Source organism: Cebus imitator, unplaced genomic scaffold (assembly GCF_001604975.1).
Source record: "Cebus imitator isolate Cc_AM_T3 unplaced genomic scaffold, Cebus_imitator-1.0 Scaffold252, whole genome shotgun sequence".
Classification (NCBI taxonomy): Eukaryota; Metazoa; Chordata; class Mammalia; order Primates; family Cebidae; genus Cebus; species Cebus imitator.
In genome coordinates this window covers 586,298-609,558 of record NW_016107567.1, presented here as the reverse complement: position 1 = coordinate 609,558, position 23,261 = coordinate 586,298, and the positions used below count along the sequence as shown (strand labels likewise).

General features: G+C 37.7%; 1 protein-coding gene across 2 annotated transcripts in view; it reads right to left on the bottom strand.

Moving 5' to 3' along the window:
• Positions 1–4,302: 4,302 nt before the first annotated feature.
• Positions 4,303–23,261, bottom strand: part of OBI1 (ORC ubiquitin ligase 1) — a 42,153-nt gene continuing 23,194 nt past the window's right edge. The window contains exon 6 of one of the 2 annotated variants that reach the window (XM_037727970.1): positions 4,303–7,110. In XM_037727970.1, coding sequence (XP_037583898.1) covers positions 5,571–7,110 — 1,540 coding nt within the window. In that variant the 3' untranslated portion in view covers positions 4,303–5,570. The remainder of the gene's footprint in view (positions 7,111–23,261) is intronic. The other variant, XM_017498801.2, reaches the window with a different exon arrangement.

Sequence of the window (23,261 nt, the reverse complement as noted above, 5' to 3'; positions counted from 1 at the left end):
GGAGCGCCCTGGAGAGCGCGGAAAACTCGGGCTGGAAGGGCGAGGGCGCATCTGTCCTCCGGAGGCTGGGAAGCGGGGGTCCGGTGGGGGCTGGAGGGGAAGGGAAGAGCCGACACCGAAGGCGAGAATCCGAAAAGGCCGAGTTCGCTGGAATCCCGGGGAGAGAAGAGGGCTTAGAGCCGAGGCTGGCGGGCCGGACCCCACCTCCCCACTCCGAACACAAAGATGACCCGGGGGGTTAGGCGAGGTCGCCCCTTCCTGCCCTCAAAAGGCCGGGTCTCGTCTTAATGGACAGATGATGGGCCAGCCCACCAACGCCTAAGCCTTCCAGCCCCGGGGGAGCCTCCGTCGCGCCAGCAGGCCGCCGGCTCATGAGGCTGGGGCAAGCCCAAGTGCCTCAGGGGACTACGAGAGGAGGCGGAGCAAAGCCAAACCTATAAACCCAGGCTGAAGCAATCCGGGAAACCTTTTTTCAAACAGGAGCCCTGACGTTAAGGAATGGTTTCTTCAGCACCTTTTCTGAGACAGCGGCTAAATAGACGTCCCCTCCAGCACATCCCGACACGCAGGAGAGTTGTCCTCTTTCGCGCAGAACTCTTATTCACCCTTCAAGATCCAGTACAAATGACACCTCTAGGAAGACGCCAGACTTACCCACGGCTCCACGCTATCCCCAACAGGGGCGTTTTCCTACTCACAAATGTCGTAAGAATCAAGATGCATTAGAATTGCATCTTCCCCCCGCCCCCCCAGTAAGTCTCAGTAAATGTCTAAGTCAAATTCCTTGGGAAATTTTGGGAAAAGGGTCTTTATATCCCCAAATTACAAACGTCGCATAAGGCCCACACTTCTACACACCAATAAACTAACACTAACATTTATTACAGAGGGTCTGCTTCTTATTAAGACACAGCACTTAGAAATCTATGATAATGAAATAAAAAGACACAGCAGACCTAAGAATCCACCTTGTTTCAGAAGTGGAGCTGTAACTGAAGGCATTCTAGACTGCCTCAGTCATATAAAACTGAAGATTGCCCTAACTTGCACTCCAGGTGGGTTCTGTAAAGAAATCTGCATCTTCACAGATGCTTCCCAGATGAGTGGGGTTCCGAGAATTAGGCAATAAATGTTCACTGTACACTCTTGAGATCATTGCTTAAAAGGTTTTCTCTCTGCCAAGTATTATTAAAAGGATCAGGTTACATCGTGATAGGCAAAAGCTGTATTGTAGGACTCCCACAAATAGGAACGAAAGACCTTCTTAGGAGGCTTTGGGAAACCTTCTAATCGAATAAAGCACATCCTATAAACAGTTAATCTCGGTTTGATTTTCTCTACAAATATCCTACAAAGGTACAAAAGGGGGGGGGGTGGAAATCTAGTGTATGTATTTCACTTTGAATCACTGAAAACCATTCATGTAGAGACAAGAAGTTCCTGAAACATCATAGATTCAAGACCAAGTTCGTCTCTTTTTCAGTAGTTTTTTCAGACCAACATAGATGCCTAAGAGATGACTGGGAAACAAAACAGACTTGAAATTAAGGGACTGTAAATCTTATTGTACCATTTTCTTTTTTTGTGTCAGCTGACTCCATAAAACAAGAAAAAGAATTGTCATTTCTGGATGGAATGATTTTAAAAATTAAGAAATGCATACTAAGCCATGACCCCCCCCCCAAAAAAAAACTCGATAGCATCCTGTCACATTCCTATAGCCAAAGCATTTTAGATAAGCAGACAAAAGATATTTTTTCTAAAAACATGAACTGTCTGCTTCCTTATCATGAGTACATCTTTTTCTATCATAGCCTTAGTGAAAACCAAGACAGGAAGGTTAATTTAATCTAAATGTCAGAGTCAATGTGGCACATACAACTCTCATCGTTGAGCTTCTGTGTAGTAGTCAGACTCAGAAACTAAATGCTACTGTAAAAAAAACAAAACAAAACAAAAAACATGCTGAGCCCAAGAGGTCAAGCTGCAGTGAGCTGTGTTTGCACCACTACACTCCAGCCTAAGCAAGACCCAGACCCTGTCTCAAATATAAAAATAAAAAATTAACAGCTAATACTTCCAAAATACTACTTTAAAAATAATTGGTGGCAAATTTCAAATTTGTTCATCCTTTGGTCTATAAATGTGAATTCTTTATTACACAAGGGAAAGGAAGAGCAGAAGCTCTAGAACCACAGACCCAGCTCCAAGATATGGTTTTATCTATTCCGGTGGTGTGATCACTCTTCCTCGATTTGCTTTTCTGTAAACTGGGGACAATATTATTGGCTTGCAAGGTTTTAAGTAGGGATTAGATGAAATAGAGGTTAGCTTAGCAAGATACTTAGTTTTAGTACAAGATAAGGATTTTTTTTTTTTTTTTGCTTGGAGTATGCATACCTAATAGATATATTTAAACATCTATGAAACCACCATATTTACCATGACATCACATTATGGTAAAGTGGTAGAGTACAAATGAGAACGTGTGATTAAAATCAATTCCTACAAAGATTAACGTCCCTTTAAATAAAGAATGGCACACGTTTAACTAATGTATGCAATACCATTTTAGGGAGAATGGAGGGGTATTTCTGAATATAAGCAGTAGGGAAATACCTTGGTCCAACATAGATGCTCTCACCCAGGTTAGTCATTAGCAAATCAGGTTACACACTCCAGATATCCATGTCACAATGTCAGTGTGTATTTGGACTAAATACCCGTTGTCTTCATCCATTCATGCTGCTATAACAAAATGCTTTAGACTGAGTAATTTTTAAACAATACTATTTCTCACAGTTCTGAGAGGTCCAAGATCAAGGCACTAGCAGATTCTGGTGAGGTCTATCTGCTTTAAAGATGGTACCTTCTAACTGTGTCCTCCTTCCATTGAAGCAGCAGGAAAACTACCCCATGATTTTTTTTGAGACGGAGCCTCACTTTGTTGCCCAGGCTGCAGTGCAGTGGTACGATCTTGGCTAACCACAACTTTCGCCTCCCAGGTTCAAGTGATTCTCCTGCCTCAGCCTCCCCAGTAGCTGGGACTACAAGCACGCACCACCATGCCCAGTAATTTTTTTGTATTTTTAGTAGAAATGGGGTTTCACCATATTAGCCAGGATGGTCTCGATCTGCTGACCTCATGATCTGCCCATCTCGGCCTCCCAACGTACTGGGATTACAGGTGTGAGTCACCCTGCATGGCCCCCAGGTCTTTTTTATAAGGGCATTAATCCCATTTAGAAAGCAAAACTCTCATGACCTAATCACCTACCAAACGCCCCCACCTCTTAGTATTATTAGCTTGGGTGTTACAACATATGAATTTGGAGGAACATATAGATTTATACCATAAAAACCACTAAATTTAACCTGTGACAGAAAAATCTTAATTTCTACATTTGAGTTTCTAATGTGTAGTCATATTATCAAAGACATTTAAAGTGCCAATGGCTCTGAATGTATCCATTAGCTTTAACATATAAGAAAAATGAAATAATGAATAATTATTGAAATATATGTTTCATAAAGCAAAATTCTGCTTTAAATTAGGTCTTTCTGGCTATTACTTGTATAAGTAAAGGGCATGATTCTCCAAATCACAAGTGATTTTGTTACATATTTATGGTTTCATTGAATCCTGTCTATTATAAAAAGGGTCAGCAAATATTTCTGTAAAAGAGAAGATAGTAAATATTTTAGGTGTTGCAGATAATAGTAAACAAATGAGTTTGACTGTGTTCCAATAAGACTTTATTTAGAAGCACTGAAATGTGACTTTCATTTTCCTGTTATGCAAAAATCTATGGATTTTTAAGAACCATCTACAAATGTAAATACCATTTTTTGCTCACAAGCCTTTCAAAAGAGATTTTTAAAAAGTTTAAAATGCATAAAATTTAATTTTATAAAATTGGCCAGGTGTGGTTCAGCACTTCCGGAGGCTGAGGCAGGAATATCATTTGGGCCCAGGAGTTCAGGACCAGCCTGGGCAACATAGTGAGACGGCACCTCTGCAAAAACTAAAAACTTAGCTTGACATGGTGATGCATGCCTGTAGTCCCAGATCTTTGGCAGGGTAAGTGGGAAGAATGGCTTAAGCCCAGCCCACCTGAGGCTGCAGTGGGCCATAACTGCACCACTGCACTCCAGCCTGAGAAACAGCTGCAGGCCAGATTTGGTCCATGGACCATAGTTTGTCAATGTCTGCAGTATAACATCAATTTAAAAATGGTAGTTTTTCCTAGTCTTTGTAGGCTAATTCAAGATATAAGACAAAGAATCATCATCAACATCAAGGAATACAGTGCTTATGACATCCTTTATTCAATTCACATAGAAAAGCATGCAGTATTAATGTAAAACAGTATAATATTAATGTAAAATGTTCAGTGCACATTAAACAGCATACAAACCCATTTTTAAAGGCCTATATAGGCATACTAAATATGTTTAGAACAATACACTTTTTCAGAGCCTAAATTAAAAATTGTGCTTACCTCTTACCTATTCTCATCCCAACACTCTTCACAGAAAAAAGTTTTGTCATACATAAAAGATATTCTATTAGCCAAACTGAAACCTCTTTTTCTTAAGTATGGAAAACATAGCAAAAATGCTACCATGCATACAGTTTCCACAAGGAACAAGGAACAGTAACATGCAAACAAGAAACACATTACTCAAAAGAAAACTCCCCTGGAATACAAGTGGATCAAGAACTTGGTGATGAACTCTTTCAAACCTGTACATCTGGAGCAATGAAGCTATGTTTTACGTTCCTGTAAACCCAAGTGCTTCATGCCTTCTTTCCAAAGTATGCTCAATTTCTGATTTTATACACATACACACACACACACACACATAAACACAAGAAAACATAAGCTAACATAAAACAAATATTTTCATATAGAAAATGTATTCTTTCATACTAGCAGAACATTTTCACAAACTGGACAAAACACAATGCTAAAAAACGCAAACATATACATAAAACCTAAAAAAAGTAAATCGATAGTAGACTCACATTAGAGTGCTGTTTCTCTGTCATAGCCCTACAGAAAAATTAGGCCATCACTAAACATAAATAAAAAGGGACAGGTAAAATAATTTCCACCCTAGGAAAAGTTTTAAAGAAACTCAAGTTTCTTATCGAGCAGTGTATAGACAACACTAAAAGTTTTATTTAAGAAATCTAAGTTCTGAAGACAAGTGGGGTTTATACAGGCCACTGTACCAAACAGTTAAATAACATTTTTTAAAAAACATTTTTTTTAATGTACACCCAACCGAGATACACATCAAATTCAGAGGAAAAAAAAAAAAAACTCAAAACACAAAAACAACCACCTTTCTAACTTCCCTGGTCACAAAGATCCCCAAATAAAAATGAAAAGACCAAAGTCTTTTCAAAATGAAAAGCATTCTGTGTACAGGTTAATCCACCTGACTTGATACTTGACTAAAGATTATTAATTCAAATTTGTATAGAACTTTTATGAGGATAAAAAGTAACTTTAACAACTTTTCTCTCAGGACAGAACTACAAATGACACCTTTCTAATGAGTCAACTTTTAGTTGCTTTTGATGGGCTGGCATTGGAAAGGCTGCTCTGGATTTTTCTTTTTGTTGATTGATTCACATTTTTATTCCTCTTTTCAGGCACAAAGGAAGTAGACCAAGGAGACTGAAGGTGGTTATGAAGACTGTGCATCTCTGAGGACATCTTAAACAAAGATGACCCAAACCTTTGATCTTCAAATAGTCGATGTGAACTGCTTAACAAAATGCCTTGGGAAAACTCTGTCTGAAACAAACAGCTTGGGGGTTTGAGTTCATTAGTTCCTGGACTAGAACCAGAATGGAGTGAAAAATCATCATTCATTTCTTGGTCAGATGGAGAAAGGAGAAAAAAAGAAGTGGGTTTCCATTCATTTTCATTTTCTAACTGATCATTAGTTAGAGAACCTTTGGAAAGGTTTAGCTTAGTTTTTTCTTCCAACTTATCCGGTTCCTGAAGAAATTCACTGCCTTGAGATGACTTTGATAACCCATCCATACCCAGTGACTTAAAACCGTTATTACAAGGGCTCTTGCTATTGTCTGACTCTGACATCATTGAATCCAACTCAGAGATTTTGTCAAGGTAAGCAGCATCCATTGATGCTTCACTGGATGTTCTTGTTCGGTTCATTTCAAAAGAGCGAATAGAATTCAACCTCTTGGATATACATGAGCCTGATTTCTCACTCAATTTTGAAGATATATCTCCAACAGAATTTGCTATCGTGTTCCCCTCTGAACTTTCAAAATCTAAGCTTTGAGCAAAGCTTGTAGAACAACAGTCCCAAAATCCTGCCTTTGGGGAAGTAAAACATTCTGATTTCTTTTCATTTTCACTTCTACTTGTATCATCTTCTGAAGAATCTTTATTAGAAGCACTGGAAGAATCACAAAAGTCATCAAATACCAATTTTCTCAGATGGTTTGAGTGCTTTTTGGAACCTCCTACTTGGACCACAGAGCTCTCTCTACTTTCTGGAGTGCTGAGCTGAAGGCAACTAAGGGACAAAGGAGTACAAGGAGCTGGAAGATCATAAAGTTCTTCACCTTTGTAGGGTACACAATCGCTTGGTTTATTCCCCCATTCTCTTTCCAAATAAGTATCCATACTTGTATCTGTCACATCTAACATTATTTCTACCTGTTTTTGGTATAGGTTTTTGTTCTTAGAACAGTTAAGTTCTGCTTTGCTGATACTTTCCTGCCTCGCAGAACTGGTGTCACAGAGTCTGCTGCTGGAAGGCTTTGCTAGGTGAGAACTGGAGGTGGATGAGCCAGGCTGCTTTCTGGCACTATCGCCTTGATTCTTTGATGCCACATCCTCCTCACTGCCTTTGCTCCCCTTGGCATCTGCAGAAAGTGCTCTCTGGCAAATGGAATTCATAGCTTCCTTCTCTTCACTTGAATTTTTTAGCTGTGCAACTTGAGATTCTAGTTCCTCTATATACTTATCACTTCGTTCCAGGGCTTTCTTGAGGCGACTGGTTTCACGCTCATATTGTTCTACTTTGGACTGAAGAGCTGCAACTGCAAACCTTCCAAATCTACAAAGAATGAAAAGACAGTTAATCCTATAAATCAAGTTTTTTTTTCTTTTCAAGGTTTGAGAGTATAAACTGTCCCAAGCTATTCTAATTTCACATAACAGTGACATTTCAGACCACTCAATGAACAAAGCAAATGCCAGATGTGTATTTTCAAAAAAAGGTTTTCCCACTTACGTAATAATAAACATATGACAATAACAGCAAAACCTAATGGGATATTTTTGTGTTTGAATCAGACTAGTGGTAGCAGATAGGCAGAAACGGACTTATGATTTCCCCTCAAAGAGCTGGCTCTATCAATTCAGCTCATATATGCATGAAGAGTTATCCCCTAAAACAATGGCAAAGATTTATGATAACATTTGAACAGTGGTCTACATCTTGAAATATTTACATTCAATCATTTTCCTATCATACAGCAGTGTTTTACAATACATTTCTTATACAATGTCACCTTGTCAAACATAAAATGCCAATTTGAAATTCAGAAATCTTAGCAGTCCCAGGAGGGGTGGTTTTAAATACTTATTTGGGCCCTTTCAATTATAGCCACCCTTGATCTGAAGCTTTTCTGTGGCCTTTCAGAGCACTGGCCTTTAATTCATGTCAGCACTACTTATTTTTGGCATTTTACAACTGTGTGGGACATCAATCTCATTTCTTTCAACTTTGAAATACGAAGTCAGTGAGTGTGATTCCAATATACTAGGCAAAAAAAAAAAAAAAAAATTGCACATTTTCTGAAAGAGAACATGTTGGAGAGTGGCTGAAAAATAATTCCTTTATTCATAAAAAACTACTCCTTTTACCTGGGATTATCTTGCTTTTATTTCCATCAAGAATGAATGCTGGGTTAAGCTCAGGAAACAATTTTTGAGTACCTAGTGTAGGTTAGGTGGTATTTTGGGGGCTGGAAACACAAAGATAAAAAGACTGTCCAGCTCCAAAGGACATAAAACATCTACCTTAAATTCAATCACATCACTGAAAAAATTCTGTCTTTCAGGAAACTTCTTATGAGCCAAGAAACAACATAAGCCTTGTTATAATCCCATGAAAAATACCTTATCTCCTTCAAAATTATTTTCAAAAGCCTATTCTTACATCTTTTAGATGATTTATGTATTTCTAAGAATCAAGGGATTGTCTGTTTGGAGGAAGTTATGAGAAGATGATTTTTAAAAGTATTTTTATCTTTGGGTTTATCTTTTTCTTCCTTTTCTCCCCCTAATTTAAAAAATAATTGCAATTAAGAACATAATTTAGTATTAAAAAAAAAAAACTACCAAAAAAGCAGACGCCAATAGCAATTGCCCCTCTTAGAATCAACCACAACATGTTTTAGACTCCCACTTAATGCCCATCACCTCCCAAACCACTAGCCTAATTCACTCCCCATCCCAACCCCTACATAATCCCTTCACTCTTGTCACTGAAGGAAAAGGCAGAGGCAAAGGCAAATATAGAATCATAAAATCTCAAGATTAGAAAGGGCTTTAAAAGACATGATTGCTGAATATCGATCTACTCACTGCAATTAACTGAACCCCTAGAGAGAGCACACTCCCTTCCACTTCTAAAAAAACAAAGCAAAAAACAAAGGTACAACAAAAACAAAAGCAACTATAATAACAAGCCTCCCGTTTTAAAGAAAAAGTTTACTCTGTATTTGGTAAATGAACGATGGGAGTTTTTCTTCTTTGTTAGAAATGTTTTGGCTTATAAATGTAGTACTTCACAGAGTTGTAGTTCCTTAAGGGAATTTTTCAAAAGTGGACAGACCTTTCAGTACACTAAAAATGTTTGAGAGTTCTTGACTGTAACTACTCTGTCATAATCAAATAACCCACGTTTTTAAATGGAAAAAGTGTGTAGCATGTTTATTTAATGCAAATAAGCAAAAGTGACAGCCTTACATTTGCTTACTAAGATAATTTTTTCAAGCAAAATTTTTATAATAAAGGTATCTCCTCAGATAAAAACAAATCAAATGACTTAAAATCAAATAATGCTACTAAATAGTAAGTCAGTTGCTGCCAAAGGACATCTTTGGGAACTCAGAGGCCTATACACAGAAAAACTAATAAAAAATAAAGAATGCTTCCCAAAATATTAACAGCTCCTTGTTCCAGGGCTTTAGCTTGGAATTTCAAATACAATATCATCTTAAGACACTGTATTTGCCTCTATATTGTTTTTTTAGAAATCATGTTTTTAAAAGATGTAACATATGGTTTGAAGTCAGTGAGAGCCATAAACATAATGTTTGTGTTATTTCAGAGAGAAATAGCAAAGGCCAGCAGCAGATCACATATGAGAGGAACAGGCAAAGAACAAGCAAGGAACACTGACGGAGTTAGGCTGTTTTCTAAAACTGCCCCCAATTTCTCTAAGTTTCATTTCAATACTCTATAAATCTATAATACTTTCAGTGATCAGATCCTTCTCCTAGGGTAATAAGGGACCTGTGCTGGTGGGCAGACTGACAGAAATGTATACTAAAAGCTATGCAACTAATCAATTAATCAATTCATATAATTTATTTGCTTTCTTTCTCCCACGTTAGAATAGAAGCTCAAGGAGAGCAGGGAGTCTGTCATATTCACTGCTAGATTCCTAGAACAATTGATGGTATACAGCACTTGTCTGCTGTATATTTCCTGAATAAAAGTCATTCTCTTACTTTAAGATATATTAGTGCCTTACATTAAGACAGGGTTAGCACCACAGGATAAGCTAAAGGTCCTTGGCCTTCTTTTACATGTTAAGTATTATGACAGTCACTGTATTACTAAACTAAACGTTTAGTTTACTGCATTTGACTGGTTCTTTTTTTCACTGACACCCAGGAAAGCAACAGAGACTGACATATATACAGTATAGCTTTTTTGCTACAGGCTTGGCATTCTATACTGCTCCACCCAAAAAAACTTCACCTTAGTAAGACTGCAATTAGATGAAACTTTTGACATAGTGTCAGGAGACTGTCAGTTTATCCAAGATAACTATATTAAAATTGGCAAAGGGCAACTTACCTTATTATACAGAAATAACAATTAGGGATAAGTATCTGATGCTATACTTCCATAGAAGACAAGGAGGGCAAGAGCTTATTTATCTTTGGGTTTTAGTAATTTCATATTCATACTAATTCCAGACATTTCGAGTATATAATATTAAATGAAGCGATGCCAAGGCAAGCCGGAGGGATTTCTAATATCATTTACCATACTTCCTTTTCCTGAGCAAATTTCAAAATGGAGTATTTTTTATAAACATTCCATTAGAGACCAAAAGACTTTGATTTTCAAAGTAGCAGTGATGGCCAAGGGCTTCATTATGCCAGAGAAAACACGAGAGCAGTCTGGGAGCTACAACTGATATCGGAAGTGTATTCTGCCAGAATCTAACAGAAGCTTAAAGGATTTTTTTTTTCAGCTTGCAATATTAACTGATACATACATTCTGGATGAGAGAAAAGGATGAGAGTTCTCCTTGTTCAAATAGCTAAAGGAGACAAGATCATTTCTGTCCCTAGAAGAGAAATGGAAGTCCTATTGGTATGACCTTTGAGGTAATATAACTAAAAAGCACCTCTAACAACAGAAAGTTCTTAAGACCATATTTTCTCATAGTCTATCACATAGAAAAACCGGATGTGTTTGAAGGGGGTTTGAAGAAAACAAATATGGTAAAAGAATACCACACCTGAGTACTAAAAAACCATTAAAGTGCTAGTGCTACGCTACTATTAACCAGTTATGAACCTTTAGAAACCCACTTTGCCTTTCTGGTTCTCAATGGCAATTCCAACAAAATGGGTAAATGTAGCAAGCCCAATGGGTGGCCAAGACTGCCAAAATTCAGAAATGCCTTCTTGAGGAACAAAGGGGCCACTGGGGAAGTCAGTCCAGTTGCCTCCTCTTCAAACTTTGACTTTTATCTTTTCCTTATTTGGTAGCTGAGGTAATAATGAAACAAAGTGAAAGCAATCTTTGGACCTGGACCAGCTTTTGTGGTCTGGCCTATCTGACAGGTTTTCAGTATTGATATCCTTGCTTTATATAGTTTGAATATGCACACATTTCAGTTACCATGGTTTAGTTAAATAACACCAGTCACCCAACAACATGGTTCAAATTTCAGTTACCACACCATATTAATGAGTAACTACATAAAGTAAAACCTTCACTTCTAGCTTTTCAGTTCACAAAACGCTATATAAATAATAGACGTGCTTCATGATCAGTGACCCATCAAGTCACTTCTTTCAAGGTCAGTCAGTGATTAGTCACTGCATCTACCTGTTTTACAGTTAACACACAGACAGCAAAGTATGCAGTTGGGCTGCCTCCTCGTCTCCTAGTAAAAAACCCACATGACGTTTCACAAAAACAGATAATAAAAATAACTGATCAACAAAGATGAAGGTGTAGCAAAGAAATAAACAATGACAACACTGGAAGTGAAGTTGGAATCAAATGTAAATGTAGTTATGGAAGAAATCACCAATCCCAATCACCGACCGTGGGACTATGACAACAATGTCAGTCCATTCAAGAGATTCTAGATATGCCAGAAGTACTAAGTTTGCCTCTACTTTGTAGAGGCAAACTTACTAATCTGGATGAGAAAAACTTTGTAGTGAAAAGCATGAAGATGTCGAGAGAAAATGATGGGCTGACAAAACACTTCACGCTAAAGCAATGTGGAGCTCTTTCACAACATTGAGAGCAAAGGATAAAATGTTGGAAGTTGATGCAAACTTAGAAGTGTGAAAATTCATCAAGGTATCAGAAATGATGCTAGCTTCCTATCATAAATTATATCAGAAGGGAAGCACTATTCAAATTATTCTCCAGAAGTTTTTCGCAAAACAACCCACTAATTCTCAATGTTTCACATGTTTCAAGTTATACTACATATATAATAATGTACTAAGTAGTAGTTTTACTGTTTTTGCCTGTCCATATACATATATTAACACTAGGAGTTAAATATTTTGATCAAAATTGCTAAAGGACATAGAACAATTGTGATTTTTCTCATTAATTACTAAGATTGCTTTGGGCCATGGCTTATGCCTGTAATCCCAATGCTTTGGGAGGTGAGGTGGGAGGACGGCTTGAGTGCAGGGGTTCAAGACCAGTCTGGGCAACATAATGAGATCATGCCTCTACAAAAAAAACAAAAATTAGGCATAGAAACATGTGCCTGTCATCCCAGCTACTCAGGAGGCTGAAACTAGAGGACTGCTTGAGCCTGGGAGATCAAGGTTGCAGTGGGTATCATAAAGTAATGGTTGATATGGGAGAAAACCAAATAAATGTATGTGAGTCTCAAATATTTTTCTTTAAAGAACTGTCAGTTAATCTGAGAAAGAATGATCCATATTGTGGAGTTGCCTGTCTACACAGCTGTAGTAGCTTCTCATTTCCTGAATTTCAGAAATATTAGGAAAGTATCTTTTTTATTTTAAACACAGAGAAAGGTAAGGTTTCAGAGAAAAGAGCCTCCCATTAGCCCTTTCCTTTCTTAATTATATTTCCCAAAGCACAATCTACCAGTTTCAGATTCTCTGAGTTTCCTAACTCCTCTTTTTGATTACACTTAATAAGTGAATAGCTTTAACAGGAGCTCTTTAGAAATCTGAATTTTGACAATATTGGGAAGAAAAATGAAAGGTCCTGGTACCAGCATCTATCTCGTGTATATGTGTGCAGACTTGGTGAGTGGGACACATTTTAGGAAAAGTGCACAGGGAGGACCAGGGCTGTAGGAAAGTCAAACTGTATTTGGTGGTAGGGGAAAAGGTTCAAAGTCTCTGGCATCCCTTTTCTCTCACCTGCTTCCTATGTGTCACTTGTGCATTGCCCATCCTTGTATATGCCTTGAGAGGGTAGAGGGGAACCATTCTGTCTTTATACTACTAGGGAAGCTTTGGGAAGCAACCCATACATTTATACTGTGGTTGAACTGTACAATTTGCCATTGTTTCCTCAAGAGAGGTTTCTTTTTTTTTTTTTTTTTTTTGAGACACGGTCTTACTCTGTTGCCCAGGCTGGAGTGCAGTGGTGCCATCTTGGCTTACTGCAACCTCCGCCTCTGGGGTTCAAGCAATTCTCCTGCCTCAGCCTCCCAAGTAGCTGGGATTACAGGCACTTGCCACCACACCTGGCTAATTTTTGTATTTCTTAGTAGAGACGGGGTTTCGCCATTTTGGTCAGGCTGGTCTTGAACTTCTAACCTTGTGATCCGCCTGCCTCGGCCTCCCAAAGTGCTGGGGTTATAGGCTTGAGCCACCACGCCCTGCCTTTGTTTTTTTAATTTATTTTTTATTTATTTTTGAGACAGAGTTTCACTCTTGGTTCCCAGACTGGAGTGCAATGGCACAATCTCAGCTCACCACAACCTCCGCCTCCCAGGTTCAAGTGATTCTCTTGCCTCAGCTTCCCAAGTAGCTGGGATTACAGGCATGTGCCACCACTCCTGGCTAATTTTGTATTTTCAGTAGAGACGGGATTTCTTCATGTTGGCCAGGCTGGTGTCAAACTCTCTACCTGAGGTGATCTGCCTGCCTTGGCCTCCCAAAGTGCTGGAATTACAGGAGTGAGCCACTGCACCTGGCCTGAGTTTTCTCTTTTTAAAATTAAACTCTCAGTTACAAAAATGCTACATTCCTAGAAATTTGTTAATCATAAAAGTACTATCTATGGCCAATCCTAGTCACACATGTTGGTTCCACAAAAATGTTAAATGAGGTATACTGAAAGAGAACATTAAAAAGAAAGAAAAAAGAAAAGAAAGGAAAGTGAACTTTTGGCTGTAATTTACCAAAAGTAAGTGTAACAAACACATCTTTAATAGTATAATAGTACAATTACAACTGACTACTATTGACAACAATGACAAAAAGAAAAGCAGCTGCCACAATTCATTAAGCGTTTACCTGATATCAAGCACAGCACTATATACTTGACATATATTATCCCATTTAATCCTCATGTCAACTTTATGAAGCAAGATCCATTATTCTTATCTTAAAAATAAGAAATGAGAAGCTTAAAAAGGGTGTAGGGGCAGGAAACGGATTTGAATCCAAGTCTTTCTGACCACATACATCATGTTTCAAACCATATTAAATACTTGAACATAGGGTCCCTTCTTAAATAATATCAGCACCTATTTACATTTCATATCAAAATATAGACTAGATTTTTGCTGGGCACAAAGTGTATATACACGGTCAATGACCTAGCATTCTTGTGCTATTTATTGGTACATACATTTGCTAGTAGAAACACAGAGCAGAAATACAAAAATTGTAGTAAGACATACCGTATGTATGCAAAAATTCAGTAAACATTATCAAACAACCGCCATATTTTAGAAATAAGTCCGATAATATTTTGAAATTTTAAAAGACCATTTATTAATGTGGCCTTGCATGAAAGTACAGCATTGAGAGACCACCCTGATAAATGCCAACCCAAATATTTAACCAGAGATATAAAGACTAAGTTTGAAACAGAGCTGAAAACACAATGCTTAAATGTGCTATAAACAGAAAGTGTATATGACCAACTTGTCTAGCTCATGCACAATCGGTGGGTATCTTCAACTAATCTTAGGGTCTAAACACCACATAGGTTCTTTATCTCAGGGTATAATTAATTAAAAAAATACAAGCTATGTTATGTTGCATCTTTTATCACAAAACAGAAAGTGTTCCTATATTTGCAAGAATAAAAAAGCCAGTATTTCCCCTTAAACACAACCTTGATAAAGACAGGGGAATAAGACAAAGAATTAGGCCCTTGCAGTAATTCCTTATCCCTCCATCTTCTAAAAGTACCATTTAAAAATCAAGGTAGAGTTTGCTTTGCAAGTTTTCAGATGAAGAGCAGGGTTAATAACTAATAGCCCATATTATTAACACTATTTTATTTTATTTATTTATTTTTGATCAGGGTCTCATCCTGTCACCCAGACTAAAGGACTGGCATACAGTGACATGATCACAGCTCACTGCAGAACAAAATTTTAAAGGAAATCCTTTGTTTTATTAAACCAACTATGCATTTGTAGTGAAAAACTGTGGTGTTGAAAATTCTAGCTGAGATGCCTAGAAATTATTAATAAAAATGACCTGAATTCATGAGCAGCACATGTGAACTGAAGAGGAATAGCCCCTTTTGTGGTTAGCCTCTAATAAGGGCTAACCCACGTGGTACTGGGTCAGCAGATGCATAAGGAGAAATACAGAACTAAATTGTGTTCCATGCTGGCCAATTTCACCCTACCTGCTTCTACGGCAATTGGGACTTGGTCTCTGTTCTCCTGTCTGGAAACTGCCAACTAGTTAGTTGCATTTCTAAGGCTTCTTTTCCTTCTCTCCATTTCCAAGGCTTCTTTTCCTTCTCTCTGGGCAGCATACTGGGCAAAGTTGCTCAAAACAGGATGCCTAACTCTAATTACTACTTTCTCTGCATTGTTTGTGAAGACAGACTACTCTTTTTACTGTGGAATAAATTCCATTCTATTTGACAAATATATTTCATTTTGATTTCATGCAGAAATGCCCTCATTTTCTCCCCCAGACCCCCTCTGCCAACAAAGACCAGGCTTGAAACTTGCATGACATTAACAGGGATTCTAATCTGTCACAGAAAGGAGAGAACATTAAGACACGCTATGTCATACCTTTTTCTGTTTCTAAGAGAAATAAAGGACTTACATATTTTCCCAAAATAAAATAACCTTAACAACGACAACAAAATCTCAATACTGTAAAACAGTCCAACTACTGTTGGGTGATTAAAAAAAAAATACTTAAAAATCTCTGGATTAGTATCTACCTGTCTATATATTTTTTGCCTTAACTAAATTCTCTCTCATTCTCTCTCAGCATGAAACAAAATCTGAAAGAAAATGAAACAAAACAAAAAACTGATCTAGATACCCTGTAATTATTATTCAGATGACAGTTACTGAGGACTAATGTGTGCTCAGGGGCTATGAAGAGGGAAAACAAAGGACTAGAAGTGATCATTCCTCTTCTCAAACAGTTCATAATCTCTCTGACAACCTTATTGTTTAGTCATTAGCATGCACCGCCACCTCCCCAAGTACCTTATCAATACAATAAAGACAAGCTGACAGAAAACTGCAGTACCTGTCTCTCCCCAATTAGCTGAATATCTAGAGAAGGGTCCCTCAGGCAGCCAAGGGGCCATAGCACAACTGGCTGTCACAGTCTGGCCCCAGGGTATCATCAGGCTCCCCTGACAGTCTACAAGTTCCCCTTCCGGGAAAACCAAAGGGCATAGCAGAATCAGTCACTGGATCAGGCTAGGGTCAAATACTAAGAAACACTACATTTGTCAGAGAAGAATCATGAGAAACAAAAAAGGCCAGAAAAGGTCAAGAAGGGACAATAGCAAGAGCCAGCCAGACCAGCAGTGTTGATAAGGAAGCAGAAGGTTACAGCACTACTAACATCTTGAGACATAGTTTAGAAAGAGCAGACCTGTGAACTGGAACTGGGGTACAGCTTACAGTCAGCATGGAGACAGGTAAAGGAAAGAATATCTGGTCCAAGTAAATAGATGCAGACAACAATCTCAAGACTGTAGCCAGGCAAGTCCCTACTATTTACCTCCTCTGTTTCTCTTTCTAACTCCAAATCTCTGGTAAAACTTAAAGAGAAGCTTCAGGAAATCCTTTACTCTAATTTGAAGAAAGTTCCAGGAGTCTCTGATTTCCTGCTCTCTTATATCCTTTGTACTATAAGCTTCAAGTACTATATTGGAGTATAAGGACTCCTTCCTTCTTTAAGACCCCATAAAATGGAGATCCCATAAAAGGAAGAAACACACACATGTATACATATTTTCTACAAATAAACAAATGTGCATTTAAAAAATATGTCTTGGTGCCAAGGAGCTGCCAGATTAACTGGATACAATAGTCATGGAACTGATCAATATACAACATGATCATTAAAACCACAGAGTAGAAGAGTAATCAAAAGAACAAAAAGAAAATGCTACCTCTGTCTGAGAAAATTATGGAGGGCCTCACATATAAAGCAACAATCAGGCTAGATCTCAAAGGACAAACAGTGATTAACCAGGAAGAATAAAAACAAGAAGGGCTAATGTGGAGAACCAGGGAAGACACAATATGATGAATGCGGGCCCAGTGAGAACTTCAGCATAGCCAGAGCAGAGCACAGAAGAGAGGGGCTAGAAAAGAGGGAAGGAGATTAAACCAAAGTCAAATAGTAAAGACCCTTTTATACTGGACTAAGAACACTGGGATTTAATATACAGAATATGAAGAATCACCAAAGGTTATTAAAGGAGATCATCAAATTTATATTTCAGAATTCAGGAAACAATAAAGCCAACACTTGAGAGCTCAGCATAGAAAAGAAAGGTAGGCAGTAGGAAGGTTGTTACAACAGGCTAAGCAAGAAATAATATGGATCTAAGATAGTGAAAATGAGAAGGTGGATTATAGAGGCATTTTAAAAAAGTAGGCTACAGAGAACATACTAAAAAACACCAGGTGTGATATGAGAAGGGGTAGAGAAGCACAGAAGAGTTAGGTTTTAATCTCAGGCAAATAGATAAGTACTAAAGTCATTAAGAGGGACAGAAACAAAAGGAGAGGATAAATACTCTTGCATGGGATGGGGGATTATGGATACGATTTTTTAGATATACACAATCTCCCATACCACCTCTCCCCATCCTACCTGTATCCCTTTTTTTAAATTTCTTCTAAAAAAAAAAAAAAAAGAAGAGAAATACATGTACAGAACATGCAGGTTTGTTACATAGGTAAATGTGTGTCATGGTGGTTTGCTGAACCTATGGACCCATCCTCTAAGTTCCCTCCCCTCACCCTGCCACCCCCAACAGGCCCAGGTGTGTGCTGTTCCCCTCTCTGTGTCCATGTGTTCTCAATGTTCAACTCCCACTTATGAGTGAGAACATGTGATGTTTGGTTTTCTGTTCCTGTGCTAATTTGCTGAAGATAATGACTTCTAGTTTCATCCATGTCCCTGCAAAGAACATGAACTCATCCATGGCTGCATAGCATTCCATGGTGTATATGTACCACATTATCTTTATCCATAGTTTATCAATGATGATCATTTGGGTTGGTTCCATGTCTTTGTTATTTTAAATAGTGCTGCAATAAACATACATGAGCATGTGTCTTTATAGTGGAATGATTTATATTCCTTTGTCTACTCATTTTTTATACAACATATTGTGTCAAGGTAATAGATTTCCTTTAATCCTCACAATAACACAGGCACATTTTATGTAAAAAAATGATAGCTTCAAGAGGTTAATTTATCCAATGTTATTTACTTATTTATTCATTTAATTATTCAAAAATATTTATCAGGTATCTTCAGGGGGCTTTGGAAATGAAGGTGATAGGCAGCAAGGAGCTTAGAGTTTAAAATGGAGCTTAGAGTTTAGAATGGTGGAGACAGACCACCATCAAGCAATTAAGTGAACAAGAGAATTTCAGACAGTGATAAAGGCTATGAAGACAATGCTATAATATTAATTGCTAACTCTCTGTTTTAAGTGTATTTTAAGTTTGATTTCATTTAACTCTTACTACTACTTATAGGATAGGTAGTACTATTAACCCCATTACACAGAATACAAAAACTGAGATACGAAAAGGTTAAATACCTTTGTCTAAATCACAGCTAGTAAGTAAGACAAGACCAATGTTTGGTCATATGGAGTCTGGCTCCAAGGTTTGTGTTCATATTTTACCAAACCATGCCCTACTATTTTACCAAATCATGATTTTATTATTATGGTCTTCTAATAAGGAAGTAGAAGGTGATAAGTGAAAGGGTAGCTTTAGATTGAATGATCAGAAAAGGCTTCTCTGCATCTGAGAACTGAAGAAGACAGCCATGTAAAGATCTGCAAGGAGAATATTCTAAGCAAAGGAAATAAACCCAGCATGTGTTAGAAATAAAGTCCAGTAGAACTGGAGTAGGATGAGCTGGAGGAGTTAAGAATGAGATTAATAAGAGGCGGCAGACGTGGACTAGCCAATGAAGAGTCTGGATTTTATTTTAGGAAAACACTGAATAGTTTTAGGCAGGAGATTTAAATAATTGACATGTACTTTATTAAAAGACACTTTTGAGTATGGTGAAAAATGAATTGGGTAGGGAAAGGAGGGACAAAATGGAAGAAGGAAAATTTGAATCCAGGAAGTCTGACTCCAGAGTTAAGCTCTTAACCACCATGTTCTGTGGTTAATTTAAGGTACAGAATCTCTGGCAAAGATACAAAAAAGATAGATGAAAACATAAAGCTAGTTCAGGAGAGAAGTTGAGGTCAAAGATTTTGATTTTGTTTTGTAATCTCTGACATACAGGCAGACAATTATTAAAGCCATAAGAAAACTGATTTTAAATTTGATTTCTGATCGCTCAAGAAATACAAATACAGCAAAAACAGAAGCACACCCAGGTCATAATCAGTGAAGTCTATTCTTTCCTCTTCAGAAGACTTCTTTTCATATATTAGTAATAGGGAATATTACTGCCCAGAGTATGTAGAACCTTTATCCTCCCCCAAAAGGAGCTGAGGCACAGGTAAGACTTGTTTATAATGACAAGGATTGGGGATGTGCAGTAAAATGAGCTGCACACAGGGAGACATTATCAAACCCATAGACCTCACTAAAGCCACAATAACAGAACACATAACACTCCTGCATACATATTTATAGAAAGAAAAGCCATTAATCGGATTATAACCAAGTTTGATATTAATGGCCTAATAGTACTCCCATACTATTAAGGTAAGTTAGTAGCTGAGGAGAAAAATAGCTGCTCTGCTGAAGCCTCACAATAGTTGGTGACATAGCATGATTCCTCCCTCAAGTGGCTAGAGAAAAAAAAAAAAGTGGCACAACTGAACAGAGATATGGAGAGAGAGCAGGGAGCTTTCAAATGCTTTACAAGCCAATTCTTCACATCTCTTAAAGTTAAAAAATCACTAAGGAACTTCTAACTTTACCAAGTACAAATATATCCACATTGCTTGGCACAGTTTAAGAGCAGTAATTGAAGTCAAGGGAATTTAGGAATATGAGAAATCCAGTACTAAGTGTTCCCTTCGCCATCTTCCCTTTCTTGAAGTTTCTTCCCATGTGGAGGTGTGACATGCTTCACATTCCCCACTGAATATTCAGACCGAGAACAGGCCTTTCTGCTTAGAGTAGAAAGTGATGGATGTGGTGGAGTCATGCTACCAAGCTACAAAAGTAGAGTGATAATGGTCACAATAGAAAGATGTAAAAATTAAATAGACTTTTGCTCTGATGAATTTGAGAAGGAAGCCACTGTGCTTACGGAGTAGTACCACGATATGTGGCTACTTTACTGGAGAAAAAGGACTGGGGCTGAAGGGACCGCTTAGTACCCCTAACAGCACATGTGGTTTTCTCTCACTCAGAATGCCTTTCTCCTCCCGGTAATCTCCATCCTTCAAAGCTGGGCTTAAATCCTTTTTGATAAAGACTTTCCTTATCCCTGCAACCCACCTGCCATTTCTCTGAACCCATACTGCTGCGCTGTCTGTTATTTGGCTCACTGTTTAGCATTTAATTGTTTCATGTATTTTCAAGTCATGCCTTCATTCACTATGACTTTTCTGGAAACCGGGACCATATTTTGCTGTTTTTCCCCCCCTTTACTATATAAATTTCCCCCCTTTACTATAAAAAATTTAAACCATTCACAGAAGTAGGGAGAACAGCATAATAAACTCCCATTTACTCATCATGCATATTCAACAATTATCAATATTTTTGTCTTATTTCCTTTGTACGTATATCCTTTTTTGTCTTTTGCTAAAGTATTCTACAGTTCATGTTTTAGGATGCATTTCCAAAAGAAAATATGGTTCCATAGACTAAATGTTTGCATTCCCCATAAACTCTTACGTTGAAACCTAGTCCCTAATGTGATGGTATTTGGAGGCAGGGCCTTTAGGAAGTGATGGTATAATATTTTAAGGTAAGGGCTTCTGGGGCCTATAGGTCAAAAGGTTCAAGCCCTCATAAGTGGGATTAATGCCCTTTAAAAGATGTTCCAGAAAGCTCCTTTGTCCTTTCTGCCATGTGAAGACACAGCAAAAAGACTCAGCTGTCTATGAACCAGGAAGTGGGCCTTACCAGACCAGCTGGCACCTTGACCTTGGACTTCTAAGCCTCCAGAACTGTGAGAAATAAATTTATTTTCTTTTAATAAAATACCAATCAGCTTATGGTATTTTGTTATAGCAGCCCAAAAAGGACTAACATAAATAGGTGTTGCCTTAAGTAACCATGATACCTAAACAAAATTAAGAGTAATTCCTTGGTATCATTTCATTTAATATTTGCTTCATGTTCAAATTTACCCAGCTGCCTCAAAAATGTCTTTCAACAATCAGCTGGTTACTAATCAGTATCCTAACAAGTCCACATTGCATTTGGTTATAATGTTTCTTAGTTCTCTTTTATTGAAAAGCAGCACCCTCCCTCGATTACTTTATGCCAAAACCTAGTCATTATTCCTATTGCGTATCCCACATTCTGGATTTGTCTGTATGTTTCCTCAAGTCATTGGAGTTATGTTTTTTCATTCATTACACAACAAATATGTATTAGGAGCAACATAGGAGCCAGAGTGTTATAAAATGAAGTGGTTGCAATGACATACTGTTTGAGCACTGGCTCAAACAGAACAAAGTCTTAAAACAATTACACAAAATATTAATTATTAGCAGTTGTGATGTGCTAAGGGAAAGTACAGGTAATAAGAAATTATAGCAAGGGAACCCAACCTCCTTTAGGGGTCAGGGAGAGTATTTATTTTGTTCAAAGCATCTAGCACAATGTTAAGTAAGAAAAAAAAACCATTATTTCTGGGTTGGCAAGTAAGTCTTCTTCACATATTGCTTTTATAAACTTAAAGGTAGATCACCACTCCTTGGGCTCTGAAGATCAAATCTGAATCTCTTAGGAGTCCATGTTAGGGGAAACTGAAGGGGCAAACAGGTGGTTTCCTCTAGGTGAAATAAATAATTTAGAAGCATAAGAAGAATGCAGGAAGTGGCCACAGAGATAAAGTTAAAAAAAAAAAAAAAAAAAAAAAAAAAGACTGCATTTTCTGGACCATGAGTTTGGATTTTAGGACAATGAATTTTTGGCATGGAATAGAACATGCTTAGTAGGCTATCTGCCACATTGCTCAAGAGAGCTTTTAAGCTGAAAATGAAGAAGGAAAAACATCCAGGTACACTATGCAGAGAAGACAAATGATAACCAACACCTTCATTTTAAAAGATTACATACAGCACCAATTTTTAAAAGACTGTAAAATATATTACTTTTTATACCATACTATGTTCTTGAAATCAATGTAAACGTTTGAGTCTCCTTTGTTAGCATCAAATTTTAGGCAAGTTTTTGGGAACTAGCATGATATCTGTTGGAGCATTTTAGAAAGAAATACATTCTGTGATGGACTGAGCCATGTCCTAACCCTCCCCTCCAAATTCTATGTTGAAGCCCTGACCTCTAATGTAACTGTACTTGGAGATAAGATCTTTAGGAGGCAATTAAGGCTAAATTATCTTATCTGGCTCATTTTGTTATGACAATCTGAGCTAATACACCTTCCTAAGATTTTTCCTTCTCTAGGCACTAGAGTTTCTAGTGCCCAGTTTCTAGAAGGAAAAATCTTAGGAAGGTGTATTAAAGCTCTCTCTTCTTTATGATTTGTAGAATATGTTTGCTCAACTTGCAGGATACACTGAAGACTAAGACCAAGTGTATTAAAAAAGTATACCCTGACACCTAACCAAGTAAAAAAGAGAAAAATAATTAGTCAAGGCATTTCCTAAATCAAAGAAATAAAATGGAATGGGTGATTTTATTTGTGAACTCTTGAAATGTCTTCTTCTTTTCCATACAAATAGGAGCTCTCCTCAGGTGAACCAAATCTGGGTATTTTCAGCTGTGGTCAGCTTCTCTCTGAATCCACTAGGGTTTGGTGATGCAGAGTAAACAAGGCTATAAATCAAATGCGATGCATTTAATAC